General features: G+C 53.9%; 12 protein-coding genes across 12 annotated transcripts; 5 read left to right on the top strand and 7 right to left on the bottom strand.

Moving 5' to 3' along the window:
* Nucleotides 1-252: 252 nt before the first annotated feature.
* DACRYDRAFT_20874 (glutamate binding protein) lies at nt 253-1,490 on the bottom strand. The gene is made up of 5 exons (XM_040772119.1): nt 1,200-1,490; nt 1,110-1,150; nt 766-1,062; nt 473-710; nt 253-419 (listed from the first exon to the last, which is right to left on the bottom strand). The coding sequence occupies exons 1-5, from the start codon at nt 1,423-1,425 to the stop codon at nt 376-378; spliced, it is 846 nt and encodes a 281-aa protein (XP_040631198.1). The 5' UTR covers nt 1,426-1,490; the 3' UTR covers nt 253-375.
* Nucleotides 1,491-1,885: 395 nt separating this feature from the next.
* Nucleotides 1,886-3,248, top strand: DACRYDRAFT_48473 (alpha/beta-hydrolase; the record flags this gene model as incomplete). The annotated part of the gene is made up of 3 exons (XM_040774837.1): nt 1,886-2,335; nt 2,389-3,144; nt 3,192-3,248. 3 exons carry the CDS (start codon nt 1,886-1,888, stop codon nt 3,246-3,248), a joined length of 1,263 nt encoding a protein of 420 aa, XP_040631197.1.
* A 124-nt stretch (nt 3,249-3,372) lies between these two features.
* On the bottom strand, nt 3,373-4,425 carry DACRYDRAFT_87535 (uncharacterized protein; the record flags this gene model as incomplete). Its single annotated transcript, XM_040776815.1, has 4 exons — nt 3,373-3,968; nt 4,016-4,088; nt 4,139-4,205; nt 4,256-4,425. 4 exons carry the CDS (start codon nt 4,423-4,425, stop codon nt 3,373-3,375), a joined length of 906 nt encoding a protein of 301 aa, XP_040631196.1.
* Nucleotides 4,426-4,773: 348 nt separating this feature from the next.
* On the bottom strand, nt 4,774-6,252 carry DACRYDRAFT_20872 (uncharacterized protein). Its single transcript, XM_040772118.1, has 2 exons — nt 5,092-6,252; nt 4,774-5,028 (listed from the first exon to the last, which is right to left on the bottom strand). Exons 1-2 carry the CDS (start codon nt 5,671-5,673, stop codon nt 4,861-4,863), a joined length of 750 nt encoding a protein of 249 aa, XP_040631195.1. The 5' UTR covers nt 5,674-6,252; the 3' UTR covers nt 4,774-4,860.
* A 1,306-nt stretch (nt 6,253-7,558) lies between these two features.
* Nucleotides 7,559-8,475, top strand: DACRYDRAFT_114651 (alpha/beta-hydrolase; the record flags this gene model as incomplete). The annotated part of the gene is made up of 5 exons (XM_040769859.1): nt 7,559-7,895; nt 7,945-8,028; nt 8,085-8,165; nt 8,215-8,358; nt 8,411-8,475. The coding sequence occupies 5 exons, from the start codon at nt 7,559-7,561 to the stop codon at nt 8,473-8,475; spliced, it is 711 nt and encodes a 236-aa protein (XP_040631194.1).
* A 434-nt stretch (nt 8,476-8,909) lies between these two features.
* DACRYDRAFT_114650 (uncharacterized protein) lies at nt 8,910-12,045 on the top strand (the record flags this gene model as incomplete). The annotated part of the gene is made up of 5 exons (XM_040769858.1): nt 8,910-9,020; nt 9,088-9,203; nt 9,252-9,500; nt 9,553-9,727; nt 9,778-12,045. 5 exons carry the CDS (start codon nt 8,910-8,912, stop codon nt 12,043-12,045), a joined length of 2,919 nt encoding a protein of 972 aa, XP_040631193.1.
* Nucleotides 12,046-12,325: 280 nt separating this feature from the next.
* Nucleotides 12,326-13,880, top strand: DACRYDRAFT_114649 (uncharacterized protein; the record flags this gene model as incomplete). The annotated part of the gene is made up of 3 exons (XM_040769857.1): nt 12,326-12,569; nt 12,618-13,097; nt 13,148-13,880. 3 exons carry the CDS (start codon nt 12,326-12,328, stop codon nt 13,759-13,761), a joined length of 1,338 nt encoding a protein of 445 aa, XP_040631192.1. The 3' UTR covers nt 13,762-13,880.
* On the bottom strand, nt 13,860-16,956 carry DACRYDRAFT_48571 (glycosyltransferase family 2 protein; the record flags this gene model as incomplete). Its single annotated transcript, XM_040774848.1, has 13 exons — nt 13,860-14,036; nt 14,091-14,348; nt 14,396-14,429; nt 14,477-14,734; nt 14,782-14,843; nt 14,891-14,965; nt 15,011-15,330; nt 15,479-15,613; nt 15,661-15,732; nt 15,785-16,013; nt 16,065-16,301; nt 16,369-16,585; nt 16,637-16,956. The coding sequence occupies 13 exons, from the start codon at nt 16,954-16,956 to the stop codon at nt 13,860-13,862; spliced, it is 2,394 nt and encodes a 797-aa protein (XP_040631191.1).
* Nucleotides 16,957-17,983: 1,027 nt separating this feature from the next.
* DACRYDRAFT_20870 (tetrapyrrole biosynthesis porphobilinogen synthase) lies at nt 17,984-19,362 on the bottom strand. The gene is made up of 5 exons (XM_040772117.1): nt 19,282-19,362; nt 18,615-19,226; nt 18,480-18,567; nt 18,216-18,432; nt 17,984-18,162 (listed from the first exon to the last, which is right to left on the bottom strand). The coding sequence occupies exons 1-5, from the start codon at nt 19,296-19,298 to the stop codon at nt 18,101-18,103; spliced, it is 996 nt and encodes a 331-aa protein (XP_040631190.1). The 5' UTR covers nt 19,299-19,362; the 3' UTR covers nt 17,984-18,100.
* Nucleotides 19,363-19,977: 615 nt separating this feature from the next.
* DACRYDRAFT_48762 (Clavaminate synthase-like protein) lies at nt 19,978-21,223 on the bottom strand (the record flags this gene model as incomplete). Its single annotated transcript, XM_040774864.1, has 3 exons — nt 19,978-20,318; nt 20,369-20,719; nt 20,761-21,223. The coding sequence occupies 3 exons, from the start codon at nt 21,221-21,223 to the stop codon at nt 19,978-19,980; spliced, it is 1,155 nt and encodes a 384-aa protein (XP_040631189.1).
* Nucleotides 21,176-23,175, bottom strand: DACRYDRAFT_93654 (UV excision repair protein Rad23). Its single transcript, XM_040777174.1, has 5 exons — nt 23,025-23,175; nt 22,891-22,970; nt 22,487-22,828; nt 21,877-22,434; nt 21,176-21,810 (listed from the first exon to the last, which is right to left on the bottom strand). Exons 1-5 carry the CDS (start codon nt 23,161-23,163, stop codon nt 21,694-21,696), a joined length of 1,236 nt encoding a protein of 411 aa, XP_040631188.1. The 5' UTR covers nt 23,164-23,175; the 3' UTR covers nt 21,176-21,693.
* Nucleotides 23,176-23,356: 181 nt separating this feature from the next.
* On the top strand, nt 23,357-24,706 carry DACRYDRAFT_48540 (outer arm dynein light chain 1; the record flags this gene model as incomplete). The annotated part of the gene is made up of 1 exon (XM_040774844.1): nt 23,357-24,706. A coding segment is annotated over one exon (1,350 nt), but the record flags the coding sequence as incomplete, so codon positions are not given.
* Between the last annotated feature and the right edge of the window lie 73 nt (nt 24,707-24,779).

Raw genomic sequence — 24,779 nt, 5'->3', positions numbered from 1 at the left:
GAACCTGTCCTCCATGGCCCGGGCCGAGGCGAATACCTCCTCATTATATTCGAAGGTGTCATTGTCGTATTCGTCTGAGGAGGGGACCGGCGGCATGAGGCATTTATGGGACGTTGAAGAGCTGCAGGGAAATGGACTGGTAAGAACAAGGGAAATGTGGGCGCTGGTATGTGACGCGACAGAGACGCGCTCAACCCTGACGGAGTTGCGGAATTCACTCGAGGCACACTGAAAGGAACAGTCACAGGCGCGAGAACACAAAATCATGGTTAATCTGCTAAGTTTACAACTTTACAGTGGAACGGAATAGAGGTGAGAGAAGATGAGTAATTGATCAACCAAGCGCCTTTTCGGATCGTCCAGCTAACTCGCCCCTCAATCATGGTTAGCGTTGTTCAGGATCCTAAGGATAGATAGGACTAGTTATCTCTGTCAGCATTTCTCAGATCGAGGGGCATGAGAATGGACTGACAGAGATTGATGAAGTCCAGGTAGAGCGCGATGGCACCCCAGATGTACTCATCAGGGCTGAGACGGCGGTTGATCAGGTGGGTGTCGTAGACGATGTATCCGCTGAAGAGAAGGGCACCGCCGATGCCGTAGGCGAGGTCGACGCCACGGGAGAAGGGAAGGAATATGTGGACGAGACCGGAGAAGACGAGGACGAGCAGACCTGCAAAGAGGAAAGGACCCATACTGTCGAAGTTGTACTGTGCACCAGATTAGTCCACGATCAGTATCGTGATTAAGAATGGGAGTGCTTACCTTGGACTGCAGAGTAAACAACGTCAAGCCGAGGAAGACGCCCAGAGTGATTAACAGCGCCTGCATAACGACAACCTGGTCGTAGTACGCAACCGCAGCACCGATCGCGACACTCTCCATAAGGGTGAAGGTAGCGAGCAGAACAAGGTTGAGGGGATGGCTATGACGCTTCCAGAAGAGCACGCCGAGGTTGATGAGGGTACCGAAGAGTGGGACGATCACGACGCTTGGGTGCTGCTTGACGAAGAACATGGCATCTTCCGTGCGCATACCAGCGGCGACGATAACAGTACCAAGCTGCGATAGGGTCAGATTCATGTGTCTGACATTGGACATTGACTCACAATCTGAACAAACAGGATAGAGTACACCTTGCGAACAAACGCTACACAATGTAAGATTTCCAGCTCATCCCAGTCAACGTCCAAACTTACCTTGCTGGATCTCGACAGCGCTCTCGCTCACGGTTGTTCCATACTTGAAATCATCGGGCAAGTCATCAGCAGCAGGCTGGTCAAAGATCGCGTTCCTCGCTGCGGTGGAGGTGGTGGCGACACCCTCTCCCAGAAGAGCCTGCTGGGTCTCGTCTGCCGCACCGTAGTTCTTGGATGGGCTCGGTGGAGCTTGGTAGGAGGGAGGTGGAACAGGATAGGATGACATTCTTGCTAGTTGTCTAGGTGTAAGGAACGATACAGAGAGAAAGGAGGAAGAGGACCGTCGCTGACTGACGACTGTTAGGAGGTTGTAGTCGCCAAGGGGCAGTGTTGACCCGGATTATGTACGCCAAACCCGGGCCATTCAACTGCGCGTTTCTGGTGATTTCGATTCAATAGAAAGCACAGCCACTCAAGCCGAGAAACGGCATGGTGGGGTGAAAGAACGTGTTGAGAGGGCTATGCTTACGTCACCGTTATTATAGTCATTGTGTGAAAAATGCAACTTTACAATGATTGTAGTAGTTACATCTTGGTTGGGGTTATTGTTACTTTTCGATGCAATGATAACTAATATATCTGTGGCTACGCAAGAATACCCCTTTCTCCTGCTTTGTCTTGCCCAATCCTAAAATTATAAACACGCGACCAGCGCATGACTAGTGACCCTATTCATTTCGACCACCATGCATCTCCCCATCATCTCGTCGTTAATTTCCTATCTCCTTCCAGCCTCAACATCATCTCAAATACCACTATCATCTCATCAGGAGCCCACATATATAACGTTTGCAGCCTCCCACGAACATGCGCTGAGTTTCCTACCAAACAGTTCAACACCTATCACCCTCTTCCGGAACGCGTCCAACTCGTTGCTCGATGGCCTCTTGTCCCTGCGTCTGCGGTCCGTTCCCACTCGCGTCTATCGTCCTCGATCACAGCAAGTGTTCCACGAGGGCCGTCGAAATGGGCGCATGAGTGGACAGCTGCTAGATGTGCCCTGGGACGAGGATGTCGTACCTGGCCCCGATGTATCTGATAGGGAAACCGTCCTCCTCCTGGCGAAGATGACGAGTAACGCATACACGTCACCGGAGAATTCAGACTGGTACCCTCTTGGAGATAGGTGGAACTACGTATGTGCCGTTTCTCCTATGTTTCTTTAGGTTTTCTTACCACGGTTTTGCAGTCCGAGCCTTTCGGCTGGGAACCCGACGCAGACGGCTTCCGGGGACACATCTTTGTCTCCACCGACAGTCCACCGACGGTCGTTCTCTCCATCAAAGGTACCTCCGTGCCCGTGGTTGCGCCTGGACCCTCATCGGGCAAAGACAAGCTGAACGACAACCTGTTATTCTCGTGCTGTTGCGCACGTGTCTCTCCTACTTGGTCAACGGTGTGCGACTGTTTTTCCGGTGGGTGGAAATGCGACCTGGGCTGCTTGTCCGAAGCACTCAAGGAGGAGAGCTTGTTTTACACCGTTGGCACGAGCTTGTACAACAACCTTACCTACATGTACCCGGATGCGAACATCTGGGTCACCGGTCACTCTCTGGGGGGAAGCATAGCCGGCTTGTTGGGGCTCACGTTTGGCGTTCCCGTCGTATCCTTCGAGGCACCTCCGGAAAAACTCGCCTCGCGTCGTCTGCATCTCCCGCTCCCACCAAGCGACGACCACCTGGTGCATATCTACCACACCGCGGATCCCTTAGCTGTCGGTACGTGCAACGGTATCACGAGCGTGTGCAATGCCGCGGGATACGCGCTCGAGACGAAATGCCACAATGGAAGGACGATACGGTACAACACCGTGGAAGAGAAGGGATGGGGGGTGAGCGTGAGGACGCACTCGATCGTTTATATTATCAACTATCTGCTGAACGAAGACTGGAACGCGAACGTCTCTGTGCCAGAAGCGAGCAGGGAGTACGAGGAAGGTTGTATTGTATGTCGTTTTCCCTAGCAACCAGAACAATGGCTCATGCATAGTAGGACTGCTACAAGTGGGAGTTTGGTGACTGGCTGAATACCACAGATGCTGAATGCTAACGATCTTGATCACCCTCTTGAGAGGATTCAATGTAGTCTACAGCCTATCATTTGTACCGATATAACTGCACCTTACGAACTAACGAATACAAGTTGTCATGACCTACGCCTGCCTAGCTGCATTTTACACATCGTTCACCTGAACCCTCTCAACGCTCCAGTACATCATCAAAACGTTCTCCCTGGGAATACCGCCAGGGCCAGGCCTGATCTCTGCCTTAACGCGAATCTTGTTCCCCGCGCCCTCGCCCTCGAGCAGCTCCATCACGTCCTTCCACATCTTCTCCCAGCTCTGCGGGCTGTGGGCGTACCTCGACCGTCCCATGTGGTCCGCAAGGATCCCCTCCTGCTTGGCGCCGGTGTGCCGACCGAAGATGATGCCTCCCGGGACGCGCCGCCAGAGGGACGCGAGGCGGAGGGCGATTGCCTTCTGGGTGCTCTCGTCAAACAGGTGGAAGAGGGCACCGGCGTAGATGTATGTCAGCTGGCGCTTGAGGTCGTTGAGCTCTGTCACTTTGCTTATGTCGATCGGGGCCGTGCGCAGCGGCACCGCAGAAGGAACGATGGAGAACATGTCCCCTGTGATGAACTTGATCGGGCATGTTGCCGCATCACCATACAGCTCGTATCCAGCTTTGATGTAGGTGTCGCGCAGATCACAGCCGATGAGCATATGGGGAGGATAACCGTCCCGGATCAGCTTGCGAAGGTCTGTTCCCACTGTAACGCATTAGGATACGAAAGAGCAGAGGGATGGAGGAGCATACTCATGCAGCCAAGATCCAGCAGATAAGCGTGGCCCTCCTTGCCTGTTTCTAGCACTTCGGGGTATATTGCGTTCTGGAGGAACGATGAGCCAATTAGTAGATGAGTGTGAGGGACGCACAAACCTGCTGCATCATCAACGACACGAAGTGGAACGCCCTCAGGCACGGATATGGGTAGTCCTGGTAGCATCTACGTCTCATAAATACATACTCAAAGCAATGAACGACAGCAAAACGTACTTCTCCTGAACGGTAAACACCCTCTGTTTGAGCACCGCATCGTCCTTAGCGATCGCCTTGTGCAAGAAGTCCAGCTCTTCCTGCGTCGGTTTCCACAAGCTGCGATCCAGCGGCGGGGCTGGGACGGGCGGCTCGGGGAGCTCAAGCGTGATCTTTGGGTCAGTGGGCATTGTTTGAATAGACCAAGATGAGTGGCGAGAGTGGACTGCGAGGGCAAAGAGAGAAAGCAGTCGGCCGACAAAGGGTTGCGGCTCACCAAGAACTTTAGAACACGGTGTTGGGCTACTCTAAATTGGACTCGGCGTGTTCGGCGGTGTGGGTCGCCGTTATAAGGTAATTCAATAAACAATGAATCAATCCGATTGGCAGCTTACGACATGGGAAGGCATCACATGAGACCCTAGATGGTTGACAGCGCATCTCTTTCGTCGATACCCGACAGAAGATTGATAGATGGCAGAAGGAGAGCGTAGTAGATTACCTGTGTTCATGGGATGTGTATGCTACAGGATATATGGCCCAAATTAACCCAATACTTGGCACAACAACGATCCCAAGATAAACATTCGAAGAGATGAGAGCATTCGGCGAAATACAACAATCCCTCAGGTCCGCTTGCGTCCCACAGGGCGCCAGTAGTACTGCTTGTCCGTCATCTGGGCATGTCTTACTCGTCGTCCACCTAGATTTCCCAGATTTCTGCCACGTTCGCGGTCAGGGTCTTTATCAGCGTTGTAGAAATAGACATTTTCGAGAGGTCTGCCTGACGCGTCCTGTACACATGATCAGTACAATGGAACGTGGAGCGAAGCATTAGGAGAGACGCCAACACGAACCTTTCCGCGTCTAACAACCTTTCCAAACATTCCTTTGACGCCGTCTTCCAGCAAAGTGCGGCACATTTCTGTGATGTCTTCGTGATCATACGACGCAAGAGACGACTGTTCCAGAACTTCTGGTAGGATGTGTGATAATGGCGTGGTAGTTGTAACGGACAGAGCAAGCGCCGTAACGAGGTGAGGAAGAACCGCGATGCGAAACTGGATTTCCTCCTCAGCAGTGCGCCGGGGCTTGGGTAGGGGCAATTGCGGAGACGCAGAGTGATGCGATCCGTTCTGATTCTGCAATTTGGGAGCAGGTTCTTCAGTATATACTGATGTAGACGGAGGCGCTCGCGCGCTCTGCTGCACGAGCAAACCCAGGAGATCGTCGTCTTCGTCTTCGTTGTCTTTTCTAGGCACTTCCTCTCCATTATCCTGGTGGTCTTCTTGGTCTTGGTCTTGTTCATCGTCTTCATTTTCTTCACCGTCAGCGTCCATGTCTTCATCTCCCGACTGCTCACTCATTGCGATCCTCTTGACAGGTGATGACGGCGGTAATGACCCAGCCTTGCGTTTCACTCCACGCGGAGGTGACATCTCGTCATCGCTGGACAAAGAAGATAACGGAGAAGATGCAGGTGAAGATGGCGGGAGTGAGGTGGTCATATGGCGATCTTCGGACGGGGTGATAGGAATCGTTGCTTCAGAAAATACAGCCGAAGTTGCCGTATGTGGAGTAGTGTATTCCTTCAGATCCTCTAATTCCTTGACATGCGGTGGTTCTTCTCTCTTCACTTCCATAAGACGAGGTGCAGCGGCGTGCGGTAAGGCACACTGAAGCTTGATGGACCTGACCCAAAGATCGAGGTTGACAAGACCCTTCTGTTCAGGGAGGATCATCTCTTGACCCTCGGCAACGAAGTGATGTCCAACGCGCAGGCCATTCTTGCCAATAGCTTTCAGCCTGACGCCACCTGGGACACGCTCGACAACGCTGTGCAAGCGAGAAACTTCGAGCTCTTTCAGGGGCAGAGTGTAGAATTGAACACTACCAGGTTGTGTCAAATGGGGCCCAGTCTTAGATGCGTCCAGTGGCTTAGCCATACGGCCGATAACGACGGGATGTCCGATTTCTACGACAAGCTCGTCTGGAATGACGGGAACGGCACTTGTGATAGAAGGTGTGCGATTGTGATGCGGATGATGGAAGGGGGGGGATGAAGGTGGAGGTGTAGCCAATGTCGGAGAGAGCGCCTTCGCCTTTGAGGTAGCCATAATATGGACCGAACCAGAGTGTTGAAGGGGAATGCGCAAGTCAATGTATGGTGAGGATGGAGGCGGAGTCATCAGAAATTCCCTCCCATGATCCATAGCCTCCACGGCTGCGCGTATTGGTCTGCGGTTTAATGCTTTCGATGCCTTGAGGTCGGTCGTGCACTCGGTGGATGCGCTGGTCAGGACGTTGGCCTCGATTTCTTGTAACGCGCTGCAACACTGGATACGCTTCGTAAAGACGTCGCTACTATGATAAGGAGAATATGTTTGGGGTGAGCGCATAACCCCTGGAGGAGGAGAAGGTGGTGGACGTGGTGGAAGGAGACAGAGGGAGCGAACAAGCACAATCTTGGGCGCGTGGCGGACCGGCTACTTGTGTGGGAGAGAGATCTTCGGGTACAGCCACCGACGATGAGCGCATCGAAAAATAAAGCACAATTTACCTCACGTGATCGCGTCGATATTTTCATTACCGCAATGTGTGACGCGCCCGTGGTACAGCTGATTGGTCGCAATCAGAGTTTTATATATCTCCTCTCACGTTGGGGTTGCGTTATTTGATCGTATGCCTAATCACCAAACGTTTACTCTGTCATCATGAAAACATCTGTTGTGCGTCCTACATTGACGGGCGCTTCTGCACAGGACTGGCACGGTCCAGAGAACGCGAGGAGTTGATTACGTCAATCATACGGGAAATGCTGGCACACGCCGTTCGGAGAAGCGTGTACAATTCCGAGATAATCAGGGGAAGATATTGCCCCATGGGAGACGGATCCAGCATTTTGCATGCTGCCTGTTTATGCGGCTTCCTGACACGTGCTCCGTCCCCGAACAGCCGCGGGTGGTACCTTCCGATACCGCTAGTACGGTCCAACGATTGCTCGATTCCTCCATGGTCGAGAGGTGCGTAGCTGGCGCAGCATCAACACGTCAGCTTTGCTCGGCTCGGAGTCGACGCCATGCGAGTCAGTAGAGTGTGGAGGTGACGGATGATCTCCGGTTTCACAACGACCTGTTTGCTGGCCAATGGCACCGGTGCCACACCATGTCCGGCGTCCTCTCCTCGCCATCTGGCGCTGCCCTCGGCCACGTATGATAAAGAGTGAGGGCTTGTCGAGCGCGGTCTGTTAAGTGGCAGCACTTATCCTGATTCACTACCATCACCATGGCTCGGTATCTCGCAAACCCCTCCAGAGAATGTTGCATGCAAGCAGTCAAACACGAGGGCACGACTGTCGGCGAGAAGGAGGAGATCGCCGGAATCCCGTGCTATGTGTCCTACCCGCCGTCGAAGTCAACTGAAAAGGTCATCCTGTTTTGCTGTGACGTCTTCGGTCCATGGTACAAGAACAACCAGCTGCTCATGGATTTTTTCGCCACAGGAGGCTACACCGTCGTTGCTCCCGACTATTTCGGAGGCGAAAAGCTTGAGGAGATACGTGAGGCTCCTGGATTTGATTTCGGTGGCTGGGTCACTCCCCATCGTGCAAAGGCTGAGTCCTACCTCGACAAGTTCGTTCCGGCGATGAAGGAGAAGTTCAGTGAGTGGTGAAGCAAACAGCGCAAGTACGAGTTCTGATGAGTCGTCAGACGGCAAGGCCTATGGTGTTGTCGGATACTGTTTCGGTGGCAAGGATGTCGTTGATTCATTGAAGAAGGGTTGGGCCACTGCTGGTACGCATGTACAGACCGTCTTCCACATATACCGGGCTGAAGTCTTGATGGGAAAGGTGCCACGTGCCATCCGGCCTTCATCACCGAGGAAGCTCTTGGAGGCCTAGACAAAAGAGCCATATTCTTCTCTTGTTCTGGAAAGTTTGGGTGCCTCCAATTGATACATACGCCCTGACCACGCTGCAGAGATTGACCATACATTCCCTGCTGAGGGCAGGCACAAGGCGGAAGAGATCCTGGCGAAGAACAAGATTCCGTATCACTTCCAACTTTTCGCAGATGTGGCGCATGGATTTGCGATCCGTGGTGATATGAGCGATGAGAATCAGCGTGAGTTTACACATAGATTGCTTGGGAATAAGGACGCTGAAAGCTGTGATAGGCTGGGCGAAGGAGACGAGCGCCTGGTCTCTTCTGAGCTGGTTCGACCGCTGGCTCAAGGTGTGAATCAGATATTACACCTCAGAACACGCATATTGGTGCGAATGGCGAGAATGGCTTGTAGAACAACTGAGAAATGATGATCCTGCGTTCTGGACCTGTGAGTATCGTCACGGCCCCGTGCAACCCTAAGCAGAAACTCTGCACCCTTGAGAGACTCTTGCACGCATTGAGACAGGATTGAGGCCCTTGAAGTTTTGAGAAAGGAAAGGGATCCATATACATATCTGGAGGCAGACAAACTTGTGGATTGCCGGACACTGGGCAGACAAAGAAAAGAAGGAGAGACTGAGTCCACGGAATCCGCGGGATGAGTTTGTATACCGCCCAATCGGGGTTCCCGGTTCCGACGCGAGACCGCGTCCGTTGAGCGCTTGCTCTCCGCCTGAGGTTGTCCTAGTGCACACTTCTTGCCCGCAGGCTCTCACGAACGTCTTGCCATGAGCGAGGTGCTGCGACCGTGGCTGCTTAAGCATTTTCAAAGGCTTGTAGAACAGGATGGACCCAATGACGCCTTCGAGGAGGTGAGGAAGAAGGTGCAGATCACGAAAGTACGTCCTTCCCCAGTGCACGGAGTGCTCGTCAGATTGAGCGCTACTGTTGTGTTTGTGTATTCAGTTTCATACCGATGGAGCTCAGCCGGTGAAAAGTGGGGAACTCTGGGCTCAGGTGTCTGATAAAGAACGCTGGGTTGACGTGTTGATATGCCCAAGTTCGGTGGAGAAGCACAAGACGTATGACCTTTCACATTCCATTGTCCTCATCCTGATCTAGTCAGCTAGAACACACAACGGCGAGCGTATCACACAAGTGCGCCATGGAAACTTCTTTATAACCAAATGTCGCCCTATTATATCCCAAATACCCGTGTTCTACAACGGAACTTGGTCACTCTCTTCACCGAACCTCTGCTTGGAGGCGGAAGTGGACTTCATTGGCGGGAGAGGATGCTCGAGTGTACACGGTGATCCCGTTCAGATCACGAGGGATGCGAATATCAAGCTATGGGAGAGTAAGCTGAGGGTACGAGGGTAAGCACTTGTATGCTGTTTGTTGGAAGGTGTGTTCTCATACACAAGTTAGCTTTACTCCTGCGGCCAAGGCCAATAATGCAAGTGGAGCGCCTGCGGTCGACTCTCCTGTTCCTCCATCTGCTGATGGAACGACATCCGAACGACAAACAACTTCCCCGAGAAGCTCGACTGCTGTCGCCGAAATCGGTCCGTGGCAGGCTCACCTGCTGCGGTGGTGGGGTGCTGTACGTTCACTTTTGTTTCAAACCCAATTCATAGCTCACTATATTGATAGGCTACAGAGCCCAAATGGCCCTCGGATCGTATGTCTCGTGACCAAGGGCAAGCTTTGGGCAAGATTGACAGCCGACCTCGCAATGTCAGTGCGATGTTGGCAGAAGATGCTAACGGTCCAACCAAAGCAAGAGATCCCGCACCTGTAGATGACGTGCATGAGACACAGGATCCTATTCCTTGGAGTCCTTCCCCACCGCGCGACCGTAATTCACACCACCAGAACGAATCTGCAAAGGCCCATACACAGGAACCGGACGAACAGAACCACGAGAGCGCTGATCAGCCCTCCCAGGCTCATGACGGGGTAGGAGAGGAGGAGGAGGACGAGGAGGAGGAGGAAGAAGAAGAGGAAAAGGAGGAGGAGGAGAATGAGGGGGAGGAAGACATCGATGATTCTGACGATGAAGATTCCGACCAAGGTCTCGCTTGGGAAAAGGACCAAGACGACGATGGAGCCCCATCTGGCGCACAGACGCCTGCATCACTGGATTCAGTAGAAGGCGTTCTTGGTACCCAGCGCTCTGATGACGATGACAGCTCCGCAGAGCCGCGGACGCCCTTCCTACCAAGTTCCTCCGTTCCTGCTACACCGCTTTATATCGCTGCTGAGTTATCTCCATCTACAATCCGATCATCAGGTGATACGGAGTCATGTGCGCCTGCACCGATGCAGAAATCGAGCCCCGCCTCTGCCAGCAGCATTCGTGGCCGCGCATCCTCGTCCCAACCGGAACAGAATACGAAGCAGTCTACTATTGTGCGAGCAGGAACACTTCCGCCGCGGTACTCTCAAGTTGTATCTGGTCAACATGATCCAGAAAGCTGGACCCAACCTGCGTTCATGCGGCATGCCAAATCCGTGTCTATAGAGACCACCCACTCAATGCGGTCGCCGTCTGACAGGTCACGATCTGGACCGTCCAGTGCCGCGCGTCGCGTGGACACTGCGGATGTACACTTCCGTGACGAACACGATCGCCAGGGGTTTCTCTCCGCTGGGTTGGGCACGCAGCAAGACTGGGAGCGAGAACAGCGAGCACTGCAAGGAGAAGAGCAGGAAGTCGTCTTGGAACATGCCCCTAAAGCGATCTTGCGCTCGGAGTTCCGGTCTGACCCCAACGCGAGGCAAGGGTTACAGGATAAGATTAAGGAGGCGTCGGAGGTGCTGAGAAATGGAAAGCGGCGTGCGGGGGAGGAACATCACGAAGCGGTTACCACCAAGAGACAGCGGACATCGGACAATGCTCCATCGACTTCGGAAGCGAGTACTCGCCCGATCCACCGATCACACGCCTCTGCGCCTATCAATGCCTCCACGAGTCGTTCGACAACTCAGAAAACCGCGGGTACTCCCACGATATTACCTGCGCGTGACGTGTTTAATGCCCCAACGGTGACAGGGGATCAGATACCACTGGTCCGAGCAGCGCTGACCTCCCTTCCTCCGAGAGGCAAAGCCAAGCGCACGTCGCCTTTCGATTCCGACTCTGATTCTCACAGCAACGGCGAGACAGCCCGAAAACGCTCGAAAAGAGAAGCTGAACGAGCCGAAGCACGATTTCGCTTTGCGAAGGCGGGACAGGGCAGCAGGCACGTCTCACATTTGCACGGAAAAGTTTCTCAGGCGGAGATTGCCCATGAGGTCTCTGCTGGCCTTGGTCGCACGATTACGGATGTCCAACGGGAGGAAGAAGAGGAGTTGCCGAGTCTGCCTGCGCGATCATCAACAGAGAGGCCTGCGGCTAACCGTTCAAGGAATGCTGCTGCCTCTCCACCGTCGAACCCACCCCCGCGCCCAATTTCAACGCCTCCAGGACCTTCGAGACGAACCCAATTGGGTGTGAAGCTCTCGCCGGTTCAGGTCGAGCATGTGCATTTACTAGGGAAATTGCCGAGACCAAAAACAGCGTTGGAATCCACAGAAACGGCCAGGGTCATTCAAGAAGCTGTGGTGCTGCCGTCTATACCCGTGGCTGTCGTGGAGCCGACCGATGTGCCTCCTGGGGAGTTGATGGACACCGAGATGACAACCATCGTTGACGGCGACCCCATACCACCTCACGAGCCGGAACCTGTACCACTGGCCCCCACCGTACCAGAGACTTCCAACAACGTTATTAACTTCATCCCAACAACTGTACCTTTGTTGGGAGGCTTCAAACCGAGATTCACCTTGGATCTCCAAGATACCGCTTTATGCCTCACTGTGAAGGATATCGGGCTAATACTGCGAGAGATTGATGAATTTCGGGCGCATGGCTACTGACTGACTCGTCGGTATTTATTTTCTTTATTGCTTTCTGGGTTTTCGCGAGCCCCGCAATGTTACGAGGGGTTGTATGTATACATGCACTTGTTCTCCTAAATGTGTTGTCCCGCGCCGCTCGTCGGGAAGCGGTGCCGAACCAAGTCAGCATGAGGCATGAAGCACGTTCACCGCTCAGGGAGACGACCGTCATGTACTCCTAGGACGACATCCACCACGCTCTTGTATCCTCTACACACTCTAGGCGGAAAGCATCTCTCTCCTACCTGCTGCACATACTATGGTAGAGATCCTCAGCCCGCAGGATGACGGTCTTCAAGTGGAAACGTCCTTGCTAGCTACCCATGGCCCTGATATTCCTCTGCCAATGTCTTTCCCCGCAATCCTGCGTGACCCGCGCAGTCGATTTGCACACTTACACGGCATTTCCCCTAAGAATGGGGTACGGGATGCCTCACCTTTCGAAGCACGCTCAAGCCCATCCAAGATTGAAGGAAAGCGGAAAGCCCTCAGGAGAGAGAATAGTGCGACTTTACTCATTACCCAGGTGGCATTGTCTGACAATCGGATAGCCCGCTTCTTGAGTAATCCTCATGTTGTCGCTCCTCAGCGATCGGATTATGATGCACCGATCGCGAGCGTCCGATCTACCTTCCCTGTGCCACTGCCGCCGTATCTCCCCCGTACGCAACTTGCACCTTCCCCAGCCCCGCCACAACACGACGAGCAGTCATCCGCCGCCGGCAGGTTCACCATCTCGCTCCGTGGTGTGCGCAAAGACCTGAGAAGGCGGGGACTACACTCGGAGAAGATGGTACGTGTGGTGGAGGGGGAGATCGTACAGTGGTTGCAGGCACCAGGGCAACAGCGTCCCGGGAGACCGTTTGGCATCGAGTTCGAGGCACCGATCGATGAGGGGTACAACGGATGCCTGGGCGGGAGCGTGGTGGAGGTGTTCAGAACGCCGTTGAAGTTGGTTTGGAAAACGGATGATCCTTTGGCGAGATATGTGACCTATTGCACTGCACGATGGCATAATGTTGTCAGCTTTAGTACGTCTTCTTTCACCCCTGTCCGTTGTTGAATGTAACCATTCTGGTAGGCAAAGACCTTCCAAACGGGGAACGTCATACCATCCTCCTGCGACCAAACAGCTTCGGCCCACACATGACCCACCTCGCATCACTAGAAGCAACGACCCATCCCTCACCAGCAATTGAAACCGACACCGATGCCTTATCCGTCGCATATGACAGTGAAGCATGGAGCAACGTAGATCGGCCCATTCGAGGCGCAGCTGCTTCAATCAACGGAGAGTCTGTCAGCGACCTTACAGACGATGGCTTGTCGATCGCTGAGGCCGCTTCTGGTGACGAGTCGTCCGCGTATGAACCGGCCGACGTCGAGATGCAGTCTGAGGACGAGGAATCTCTAGCAGAGCCTGGGGACGATATGTCACTTCCAGACGATGACACTCCTCGGCCTGCAGATCTGGAAAGGACTCTCAACCGGATGAGTTTAGCGGATCGGGAGAGGCCTCACTCAAGACCATCTCCTTCCCCATCACCCGTTCGTCGTCGGCCGAGACCTGAGCGGCCAAGGCGTACCGCAACAGAGTCACCGATGGGACGAGATACGCTGCCAGAGTTAGAGAGGCGTCGACCAGGAAAGCCTCCAGCCCATGCTCAATCGTTCTTCGAACACGTGTTCCGATGATTACTCAGAGTGTTCTAGCCTCAAACCGATGTTGTAACAATATCAATAATGTAGTCCAATCCGTAGAAGTACATTGTACAAGCCAATGTTTGTTTGTATCATCCTGTGAACACCCTCCCAATAAGATATATCATAGATCCCCCGAAGCGAATAATGCTCGTCATGGCAACGAATGCGAGAATGAAGAGCATGTAAGACTTGGTAACTGTATAATTGTTGCTCCCGTCGAAAGTACTGGAGACGTTTCCACTCAGGATGATGACGGCCAAGAACGACTGGACAGGAAACTGGTTTCAGTAAGTGACAGAAGGACGAAGGCACTGGCTTACGTTTGAAAGGGCCCATGTAAGCAGCACGTTGGTCCTAACGTTAGCATAGTAGTCCTTGATAGCTTCCTCATCTTCGTTGAAAGCCTTCGGTTTGGCTCGTGGGATGGGTTCCCTTACCTTGAGCCGGTGAAGCGCTTCCATGTAAACATTGTCTACGTCATCCTTGTCGTATTCGACTTCCACCTCCACGGTATCACCTTTAACAATACCCCGGACGACACCGAGATCAGTATCCACCGTCGTAATAGCTTTCGTCCCCTGCACGAGTTTCAGCATCTGCTGTGCCCCTAAAGCATGTTGCTTACCCATGAAAAGTCGTGCAGATTGCAGAAGGCATAGCTGACCTCGGTCATGAGCAGACGTCGCCGTTAAAAACAAGAACTCACATGTTGAGGACATTGATAAAGGTAGGCGAGAAGAGCATATATTGCCCAAAGCTCGTCATCAAGTGCCACGGATCCAAGAACAGCGCACTCGCGGCGACAAATGAACCATATGTGACCAGGAGGGAGAGGACCATTCGACTGTACATGGGGGTACCGATCTGTTCAAGAGCTTTGACGGCACAGAGCACGGCGCAGACGACCATCCAGACTGTGAGGACAGCGAATATCACGACGGCGATTCGGTATTTCCAACGTGCACTAATAGCAGGTCAGCTGACTCCTCCGTCCCGTACGCACAATCCTACCCTTTCGGACGATTCCCCATGCTGAAGAGGAAACAAGCCACGATCGTTCCCGCATAAGCATACTAGGTATGTGGTGAAAATATGATCACGCTAATGACGCAACACTAACCTGTGTCAAGGTGTTCAAGAAGCCGACCCCTTTCAGGTTGAACGAGGGGTCGTTGACCGAAGACGTGAGGATCACCTATCCTAATCAGCTTTCGGTAGTCTTTCACTATGAAGTACTCACGAAGAATATGAAGAAGTTCCCCACCGCGAACCAAGCGAAGATGACGTTAATCAGGTTATACCCAAACTCAAATAGCAGCATCGCCTTGCGGAATACACTGTGCCCCGACCGGAGAACCTGGCCAACATGGTACAGCGCATAGACTGAGGCGAAAAAGGAACCGTTGAGCCAGCGCCGGCGTTGGCCTATGAACTCAGCAAGCGTTTCGGGTACGTCGGTCTCCCCGACGGCGCTTTTGACATAGCGGAGAACCCATTCAGAATCAGGCTTGGCTACGAGCTCGAAGCATAGGATACGCTTGAAGTGCGTCAGAAGTGTGTCTGCAGGAGGAGGAAAGAGCTCACATCCTCGGCCAAATCTGAAGGGATCGCGGATGTCAGTAAACAGGACTCGCAAATAATCATCGCACATACACATATTCTGTACAAAGATCAACACGGGTCACCGACAATGACCTTAAAGAAACACGTACAGCTGTAAACATATCGGCATTCTGACCCGATAACACTTCTCCCTTAAAATAACTTGCCAACGGTCCCTTGCCATTCCTGTCATTCTGCAGCGCGATATATCTGTATGCGGAGAATGCGCCCGGGAGCACGTCTGCTCGTTGTCAGCTGCGATTAAGGGTAAAAGCAAGTTGGGCGCACTGATGTACCCGAAGGCGGACTCGCAGGGCTTGTCGAGGATGTTGCTCATCTTGTATTCGTAGTGCTGCGATGCTGCCCGAGCCAGTCAGCTGAAGATACCAGGGAGGGAGGATCAAACACTGACCGACGAGCGGGTTCAGCAGCCCCTTCCACCACTTGCCCTTATACACCGCGATCTCCCCACACGCCCCCGCAACGTTCGAGTTGAGGTCGAACGCCTTCCAGAGATGATACAGGCTCTTGGGCCCAGGGCGCGTACCGACATCGATCAGAATACACACGTTGGGCTGGAGAAGCGGAGCGAAGGCGTTGAAGAACCATCGGTGGGAGTTGATCTTCTTGGCATTCTTTTCCTGTGCTGGATGTTAGCTATATGCACATATCCGATCTGAGCCACAGCGCACTTTCAAGCAAAACAAGATCTGGGTGGGGACAATGTCGAACGAGCTCTCGGGATACCTGAATCTCCTATCCGCATCGAGAGCAAAAGTTGTCGTATACTCCCATACGTGGGCTGTTGTGATCTGGCCTAAGACCATGTTCTTCATCGCGTGTGGTTGGATGATGCCTAAGGCGACCAGACAGTCCATGACTCGGGGGTGTATCTGCCTTCGCCCATCAGAGACAATACATACGACCACCTGTGGATGGGTTAGGAGCCGAAGTAACCCGGTGCAGAAGAGATATGGAAAGCCAAGGAAAACGCACCTTTTTCCAACCGTCGGGTCCCCAAGAACTATTCTTCCTCGAACACAAATGGGCAATATTCTTCATCACCCCGTACAACGTACGGCAGAACAGGACGTCATCCTCGTTGTACATGGTGATGACAATGAACATCTCTGTCTGGCGGTTCATCTCCACCTGACGGAGGGTGAACTTATTCTTTCCAAAGTCGTCTGGGTCGCAGGTGACTGCTGTGTACCTAGGACAGAACGGTCAACGACGAGATATCACCACGGAGAGAGAAACGAACCTCGTCTCCGTCATCTCCCTCGTTCCTCTCTTAGGTAAGATAAGCCTCCTCGGTACCGGCAAGTCGCGCACATAATGTCCATGCTTCAACAGTACCCTCTTCTTCTCCCCATGCCTTCTCGCCTGAGGCCTCACAGGCGCAGGGCCAAAATGTCTTGTGTCTGAATGGCTGAACGGCGTATCCGGTATAGAAGCCTTCTCGTTCAATGTCGACCCGTCTACCTCGTCGTCCACCTCGCCATAGACGACATCACGACCCGCAGCGGAGTATCTCGATGAACCCGCGTACCCCTTCTCATCCGCGACGTCCCCCTCGTCCATGGGGGTAGGCGAGCGGCTCCTGGGCGGCTGATACTGAGCCCGTTGATAACGCCCATACGCCTCCACGTCATGATCCGCGCCAAGCTCGATGTGAGGCTCAGTGGACCCCGGTCTATCGTGAGAATGCACAGAAACAGCGGCATTGGCAGCCTGTTGGCGTTGAACGCTGTCCCAGTCTATAGGGCTCGTGGGCGGGATGTAAGGCAGCGCAGAGGCGGAGTAAGCGGGTGAGTAATACTCCACTGCTGTGTGGGCTGATGAAGATCCGGAAGAGCGATGTGATGCTCTACTTGTCTGTGAAGGGCGTAATCGGATCGTCTGGTCTGCTTCTTCCTCTCCCTCGGGAAGAGGATGATCCCTCGCCTCGTAGCCATCTTCGTACCCCGCCAGTTCCTCTACTTCCTCTTCGTCCTCGTCGTCTTGAGAATGAACGCTTGTAGTCCGCAGCCTCTCCTCGAGCCCATTAAAGGTCGTCGTGGGGTAAGCGACGTCCCATTGGGGACCGCCTTGCGTAGGTAGGGCCGTGTGTCCTGCATACCAACTCATCTCTTCGCGTTATGTTGTTGTGTTGTTCTTCTGGATTGTACTGTATTGTATCCGTCTTCCGTTCGCCGACGTTGATATCAGCCGTGAAAGTAAGTATCAAACAAGCGTTGATGCAACGAGGCAATGAAGAAGCTGCGCCGGAAGCGCCAAGGCACACGCCCTCAAAACGCGTCCCTCTCCGCATCACGTGACAAATGTAAATCAATCATTCCTCTGTGGCGGAGTCCATTCCGCAGGGGGAAATTCCGCAGGGTCGGCATATTGAAGAATAACAATCTGTTGGTTTCTGGGCCGGATGATCGCGCTTGATGGTTATAATTGACAGATTGAATGAGGTGCCACCCCGTCCAGTACGCAGAGGCTACCGGCAGAACAAGGGAGACAGGCTGATATCGCACCCCTCTGCGGTATGCACCAGAATCTCACCAGTCTTGCTCCGATCGATCGTTGTGAACCACACACACACAACAAAGGTTTCTCGTTTTCTGATTAGTGGTCTCCATATACATACACGGAAAGTACAACGAGTGTCGGACCGGAAGGAGCGTAGATCCGCTGCTCGGCCAGTCTCTTTTGGCATCCCCTTTCCTCCCTTTCACTATGCCTCGTTGAGCCATTCCAAAAACTGCGGTGTGAAATACGTCAGGATGAGGGTGCACCCTTGGTTTCATTAGTGTCTGCTCCTTTTCAGGAGACAGGGGAAAGGAGCTTACCAGCCCTCAGCATCCCCTCAATACTCTCAAACGCCATCGTCCTCAGGTCGTACACCCCCATTTCGGCACCGGCAACAACCATGGCGAACTCTCCGCTGACCTGATATGCCGCTAATGGATGATCTGGTGCTAGCTCGGCAGCATCCTGGATCACGTCTAGGTAGGGCATCGCCGGTTTGACCATGATCACATCCGCGCCTTCGTTCACGTCACGCACCTATCCAACCGTGAGAAGAGAACAGAAACATGTGGTAGAGAGCTTACAATTGCTCGCCTTGCCAGGCCCTTCCCACCGGGAGGCAACTGATAGCACTTGCGGTTACCAAACGAAGGCGCACTTCCCGCCGCATCCCTTTGCACTTATCAGCACACGCCTCCCACCAGCTGAACCGGGCTCACCTAAATGGTCCATAGAGCGAGCTCGCAAACTTTGCCGAGTAAGCCATGACCATGCACCGATTTGCGAGTCCAGCCTCGATCAAGCCCTGCTTGATCACCCTAATCCGCCCGTCCATCATATCGCTCGGAGCTACGCAGTGTGCACCGGCCTTGGCATAGGCAACTGCGACCTCGGCGATCCGTTCTACCGAAGGAGCCTGGTTGATCGTCCCGTCCTCGTGGAGGATACCGCAATGGCCGTGAGAGGTATACTCACACAGACACACATCGGTAGCGATGTACAGCTCCGGGAAGAGCTGACGGAGCCGGGTGATAGCCTGGATGACAGGACCTTCCGGATCGTCTGCGGGAGTGCCAGTTTCGTCCTTCGTGCAGTTGAACGGGACACCAAAGAGGATTACGCTCTTGAGCCCGTTCTGCACAAGGGGCCCGAGGAACTCTTTCAACCTGTTCACACCCCACCGGCATTGACCGGGTAGAGAAGCGATTTCGACCCGGGCGTCAGCGTCGTCGGTGATGAAGATGGGGTACATGAGCATGGATTTGGTGAGCTGACGCTTGCATTGCCAGGTCCGTGCGAGCGGGTGGTTGTAACCTCCCTGGAGGATAGACCTAGTAAAATAGTAAAATTGCTGTCTCACAGCTATTCACCGGTGAATAAACGTACGAAATCTCCATGCTCATCGTAGACGGTGTCTATAGGGTGCTGGCAGGACGGCGAAGGGGGAAGCGGGATAATGGGAGCGGTTGGAGGGGGGGAGCGGTGGGTCTGGCGACCGTATTAGATGCGAGGCGACCACCCAACGTTCTGCGGTTTGCGATGCCCTTTTTGCCCCGCGGAGGAGCCCGGCCCTGAACCGGAGGCTTTACCAAATACCCGGCTTGTCAACGCACGAATCGATCCGACAGCGAAAGCAATTCTATTGTTCTTCTCACCAGAATAATCTATTGTAACAATTCAGCATGACAATACGACAATAAGGTACAACTTTGGTGGAGTGAAGAATCCTCGGAGGTCTCCCTTTTCAGCGGTTACAGTACGCCTTCTCCAGCTAACGGCCCTCAATGCCCATCAGCCAATCACAGGGCTTAGATTGAACACCGCCTCCATGTCACCCGCAGCCAGCGTAGCAACTCTCGTGGGACTTTTGCATGGTCAAAACACCTTTCACAACAGCATTATCATTCCGTAGTTCATATGAATTACTCTTCTGCATCGCTTCAGCATACGGCCACTGCTTGTCCCTCAGAAGACTCTTGTTGCCTAGCCCGGAATTTGTCGATCTTCTGCGCATGTCTCTTCGAATAGATCTGGCATCAGGACGTCAGTGCATTATCTTCTGACAGCGACGGGCACACCTCTTCAACCATCTGGTTTGGGAACTTCGCTGGATCCCCAGGCGACTGACACGTTGGAAGCACCTGAAAGCCTAATCACCCACACTGTCAACCTTATCTCACGAAGACGTACTTGAACCGGTGCATCAAGATTCGTATTAAAGAAGAAAGGTATCGAGTACCTTTCCTCCCCTCCCAGGTTCCGGACCCGATGTACTGTGCTCTGGAACCGCCCGTTGCTCATCCGCATCAAGAAATCACCGACATTCATGATATATGCGCCTTCCTTAGGCGGTGCGGGCACCCACCTGCCTTTGGGGTTCAGAACTTCCAGACCAGGTGCCGAAGTCTGCAGCAGTGTGAAGCCTACCGCGCCACGATAAGCACTTTCCCGATTCTGAAGCAGGAAGACAGACAGCTGAAATCTGTATGCGCCCCGATACCCGTCTCGCTTCCGTCATCCACCTCCTGCGGCGGATAATGGATAACCTTCATAGCCGTATTCGGCCTGTCCATCTCCCCCCTCTCGTCAAACCACGCCTCTCCCACCCCGAGCGCGAGTGCAAACGCGCGCATGAGCCTGCGGGATAGCCCAAGCAGCTCAGAGTGGTACGCCTTCAGGTCGCGCTGGAACCACGCCAACTCCGGTTCGGGGGGAAAGTTGTTGGTCCATTCTTTGAGTTTCTTTTCTTGCTCTTCGGTGAGCTTAGGGGGAGAAGGGTCGAGCGAAGGCTCGTAGCCCATCAAGAACCCCTCGTTTCTATCTGCTTCTCATCAATCCTTTTCTCAATATGCATAAGCCGCTCACCGCCAAGTTTCTTAGACGGATCCACCCTTGCTCCATGCACAGGCTCGTACCCTCTCAGATGCCCACTCCCATAAATCCAATTCCGCATTTTCCTCTCCAGCGGCAAATCGAAATATTTCCTCGTCGTTTCGAACGTCCTCTCGATCAAGGGAGAGGCAACACCATGCCCAGTAATGTACGAGAATCCCACGTGTTCGCAGGCGTCTGCCAGTTCCCGAGCGATGGCAGCGCGTTCCTCTACGATTGGGGAGAAGAGGAGGCTGATGTCAATCGTGGGTATGGATGTGAATGGTTGGTCCTCCCCAGATGTGAGGGAGATGCTCCGCCTGCCGGTAAAGGCGCCCTCATAGGAGAAGTAGACGAACTGCTCTTGCTCCTTGGGAGGTTTGGTTAACTGAGGGCCGGGCAGACTCACAGGGCCAGTAGCAGGAGTTTTGCTGAGTTCTGTGACGGTAGAAGACATCTTGCGCAGAGCACCGCGACCTGGGCAAAGCCAATAATTATAGTAATTCATCCCATCGTTCAGGATCGCAAGCGAGCAGGCACTCTGAAGTCGTACATGTCAGGTGCCCGTGCAGGAAGATGAGAAGCATTCCTAACATTCCCAAAGCTGGATGACCCTTGCTGCGCTGGCTAGGCGAGATAAGCTCCAAAAAATAGCATCGAGTCACGCCGAGAAAAGGGTCGACGATCATGAGGTAGACAGGACAGCAGAGCATCCACACAGTACTGTAAGAAGGATGAGTCTGTTTTCATTGAGCTTGAGCTAAAGAAGAGCGTGGCATCTCGTCGCATCTCATTCTCGGTTATACATATTCCGCCCCCAACAACTGCATCGTATCATCATCGTCGACAGCATAATCATGCACAGCGTAGGTAGGTGGGTAGGGAAGGTAGTAGTATAGGACGGGGTGCAGCAGCGCGCATGCGATTCTAGTCATTCTGCTCGAAAGCATAGTCGAACAGGTAGTTAGCCGCCACTTCCTCGTTCTTGTCGCACGCAAAATAGGCCTGAATGGCGAGGTCACGCGGGAAGCCGAGTCCGATTAGCTGTTGAGCCAGAAAGCTCATGTAAGCATGTGCTCGGAATGATGAAATAGTAGTAGGATCACGTACACGTTCAATAGCCGCGTTTTCCTCTGGCGTCACCTGGATTGTGGTCACCCCCGGAACACCGCCTTCACCATCACCTTCCCACTCCATGCCCTCGTCACCCTCACCCTCCTCGCCCGCCAACAGCTGCAGTAATAACTGAGGATTCTGATTCATGACCTGGGCGAGCTGGGGGTTGGTGGCAGCGAGTTGCTGGATGAGGGGTTGGACCAGCGCTGGGTTCTGTGCAATCATTTGCCGGATCTGGGTAAACATGGGCGAATTGCGGAAGGCGGTGATCTGCTGAGCCTGCTGTGGGGTGATCCCACCGGCACCACCAGCCGCAGCACCGAGCCCTGGAACTCCAGCGGCAGCGCCGCCTTGCTGGCGCTGCATTTGCTCAGCAGCGGCTTGGAACAGGTTCTGCGGTTGGGCGGGGTTCGCGGGTGCCACAGGGGCAACGGGTGCGGCAGCGGCGGCGGGTGTGGGGGCAGCAGGCGTGGCAGCAGCGGCAGCGGGTGGTGGCACGGCAGACGCGGCATCAGCGGGTGCTTCTTCACGCACCAGGTGATCCGGGATCCCCTATCAATAGGGTTAGACTGTGGTTCCCACGCAGAGAGTGGCATGAACGCACACTCATCAGATACTCGACCGCACGATCAGGGTTGTTGTATGCTGCCTTGAGAGCGCGCATGACCTGTGCACGTTCGAAACCCATCTCCATCATGTTCTCGACCGCACCCTGAAGAGCAGCTCCAGTGAAGAAAGCGGACTGGTCGCCCCATGCGGGCGCAGCTGCAGCCGCGGCGGGCTGCTCGGTAGCGGCCGGTACAGGAGCTGGGGCAGCGACCGGCTCAGCAGGTGCGGGGACAACGGCGGGTTCAGAAGGTACGGCAGAGGAAGAGGTAGACGCGACAGGCTTGGCAGGCTCCGGAGTAGCCGTTTTACTTGTCGTTGCTGCGGGGGCAGCCTTTGGCTGCAGACGCGTGGCGCATACGTAAGCTCCTAATGCGACCTGGAAAGAAGTGAAGTTCACACCTTGCTGACCATAACGACTAGGAAGTCCTTCTCCTTGATTTTACATGCCTCTACTGTCTGGGTATCGCTGAGAATCTTACCTAGGTATGCAGATGAGTCCTGTGGTGCGTAGCGAGTCATAGGGGATGACTGACCGGAGTAGATAATCTTCTGTTGCTCAACAGGGAAGTCCTGGTCCTGGCTGATCCTGTGCTTGAGATCGAGGACAGTGTCTGACGGCTCAGCATCCAGAGTGAACTGCTTTTGCTGCAGCGTCTTGAAAGTTAACTTCATGACTGCAAAGAGATGGTGGTGGAGAAGAGGAAAGAGAAGTAAGGAGTCAGGTTGTTGGGAGTGAGGAAGCGGCGTGGGTGAGCGAAATGGACCCGGGACGGGATCAAAGTGAATAAAGGGAATATTATTACTAACTACAAACCTTGATCTTCTTTTTAAACTCTCTGTTAATGCTATATACCCTCTCATTGCGATGGCAAATACTGAACAAGGCGATGATTATATCCGCAGATTCGCCGCTTTCATTCGATCTCATGAACAAAGCTTAGCAAGCGCCGGCTTTGTTCCTCGCACACGACACCACTCAACCTCACAATCAGAGCCTTACAACCTCCTCTCATGGGTCACGCCCTCTCAACCACAGCGACATACGAGTCCCGTCGTACTTTCTATCGACCCTCACCATCTCTCCTACATTTTAATGCGAATGGAAGCGCTTGGCCTCAACGTAGGTGACATGGACGTCAAGCTCGAAACACCCCTGAAGCAAAACGCGTACATGTCCCTCCTCGCAGCGAAGGATAGGGACGCACAGTCCATATTCTCAATCCGTTCTACCCTCTCCGCCGTCAGCAAGCTCTCCCTCGGTCCTTCATTAGGCTGGCTTATGGGGGGCGCTGTTCAACCGCCCAGCCTCGACACCGAGCTCAAGCACATGTACAGCCTCATGACGCTCCTACCGGCTCTCTCGTTACACGCCTTCAGTGCACGCATGATTACGGAACTTGCGGAAGACCCACCGGTCGACAACGCCCTCCCTCTGGATGTATTCAAGAGCCTGCAGAGCTTGGAGATGACGGACGTAGACCCGCGGGACTACATCGGATGGGATCAACTGAGCATTGGCCTAAGGAGTTTCACGATAAGGAGGAGCAGCGTGGAGGACGTGAGCGACGTGCTAGTAGATGCGGTGGCCAATGATATGGTGAGGAGGAAGGGGGATCTCAAGACGCCTGTGAAGAATCGACCTAGATTGATTCACCACGCATCGTCTATTCGCTCGCAACATCCATCCATTAGCCCCGACGGGCTGCCGCACTCCCCACCTGCCGAAGCGCCTCCTCCCACCCTGCCCGCCTACACTTGGGCATCTCTGCGGCACCTTGCGTTACCGGATAACGCCCTCACCTTCTTCCCTTCGGCGCCAACCCCATACCTCAGCGCGCTGCAATCGCTCGACCTCTCATCAAACCTGCTCGTCTCCCTCCCGCCCTGCCTATCTCAAATCCCCACCCTCACACACCTCTCCGTCGCTCACAACATGCTCGACAGCATCCTAGGGATTGGTGCCCTCCTACCCGAAGTCCGCAGCCTCAACCTCTCTCACAACCGCCTAGACAGTCTGTGCGGGCTCGAGCGTCTCCCTCGCCTGCGCTTCGCCGACTTGCGCTCCAACGCTCTAGAAGATTCGGCCGAAGTGGGCCGGCTGTCCCAGTGTATGGAGATAGAAGACGTATGGATAGAGGACAACATGTTCTGCCGGACCGAGCCAGACTGGCGCGTCCGGGTGTTCGAGCTTTTCAGGCGGGAGGGCAGGGAGGTCAAGCTGGACGGCACAGGCCCAACCTGGACCGAGAACATGTACATATCTTCCCCTTCACCTGCTCACCTGCCCT

The sequence above is a fragment of the Dacryopinax primogenitus genome (genome assembly GCF_000292625.1).
Source record: "Dacryopinax primogenitus strain DJM-731 SS1 chromosome Unknown DACRYscaffold_4, whole genome shotgun sequence".
NCBI lineage: Eukaryota > Fungi > Basidiomycota > Dacrymycetes > Dacrymycetales > Dacrymycetaceae > Dacryopinax > Dacryopinax primogenitus.
The sequence above is the reverse complement of the archived record's forward strand: the minus strand, read 5'-3'. Positions and strand labels throughout refer to the sequence as shown.

Excerpts from the sequence above, each read along its gene's own strand:
- DACRYDRAFT_20874 (XM_040772119.1), bottom strand. The coding sequence starts at position 1,425 with ATGTCATCCTATCCTGTTCCACCTCCCTCCTACCAAGCTCCACCGAGC. Across the intron at positions 1,063-1,109 it reads CTATCCTGTTTGTTCAGATT|CTTGGTACTGTTATCGTCGC; the intron begins GTGAGTCAATGT and ends ACCCTATCGCAG. Across the intron at positions 420-472 it reads CCTGGACTTCATCAATCTCT|TCCTATCTATCCTTAGGATC; the intron begins GTCAGTCCATTC and ends AGAGATAACTAG.
- DACRYDRAFT_20872 (XM_040772118.1), bottom strand. The coding sequence starts at position 5,673 with ATGTCACCTCCGCGTGGAGTGAAACGCAAGGCTGGGTCATTACCGCCG. Across the intron at positions 5,029-5,091 it reads AGGTTGTTAGACGCGGAAAG|GACGCGTCAGGCAGACCTCT; the intron begins GTTCGTGTTGGC and ends TCATGTGTACAG.
- DACRYDRAFT_20870 (XM_040772117.1), bottom strand. Across the intron at positions 18,433-18,479 it reads GCCTGGCAAGGCGAGCAATT|GTGCGTGACGTGAACGAAGG; the intron begins GTAAGCTCTCTA and ends ACGGTTGGATAG. Across the intron at positions 18,163-18,215 it reads TGAGGGGATGCTGAGGGCTG|GGTGCACCCTCATCCTGACG; the intron begins GTAAGCTCCTTT and ends AATGAAACCAAG.
- DACRYDRAFT_93654 (XM_040777174.1), bottom strand. The coding sequence starts at position 23,163 with ATGAAGTTAACTTTCAAGACGCTGCAGCAAAAGCAGTTCACTCTGGAT. Across the intron at positions 22,829-22,890 it reads TAGTCGTTATGGTCAGCAAG|CCAAAGGCTGCCCCCGCAGC; the intron begins GTGTGAACTTCA and ends ACGCGTCTGCAG. Across the intron at positions 22,435-22,486 it reads CGGTCGAGTATCTGATGAGT|GGGATCCCGGATCACCTGGT; the intron begins GTGCGTTCATGC and ends CCCTATTGATAG.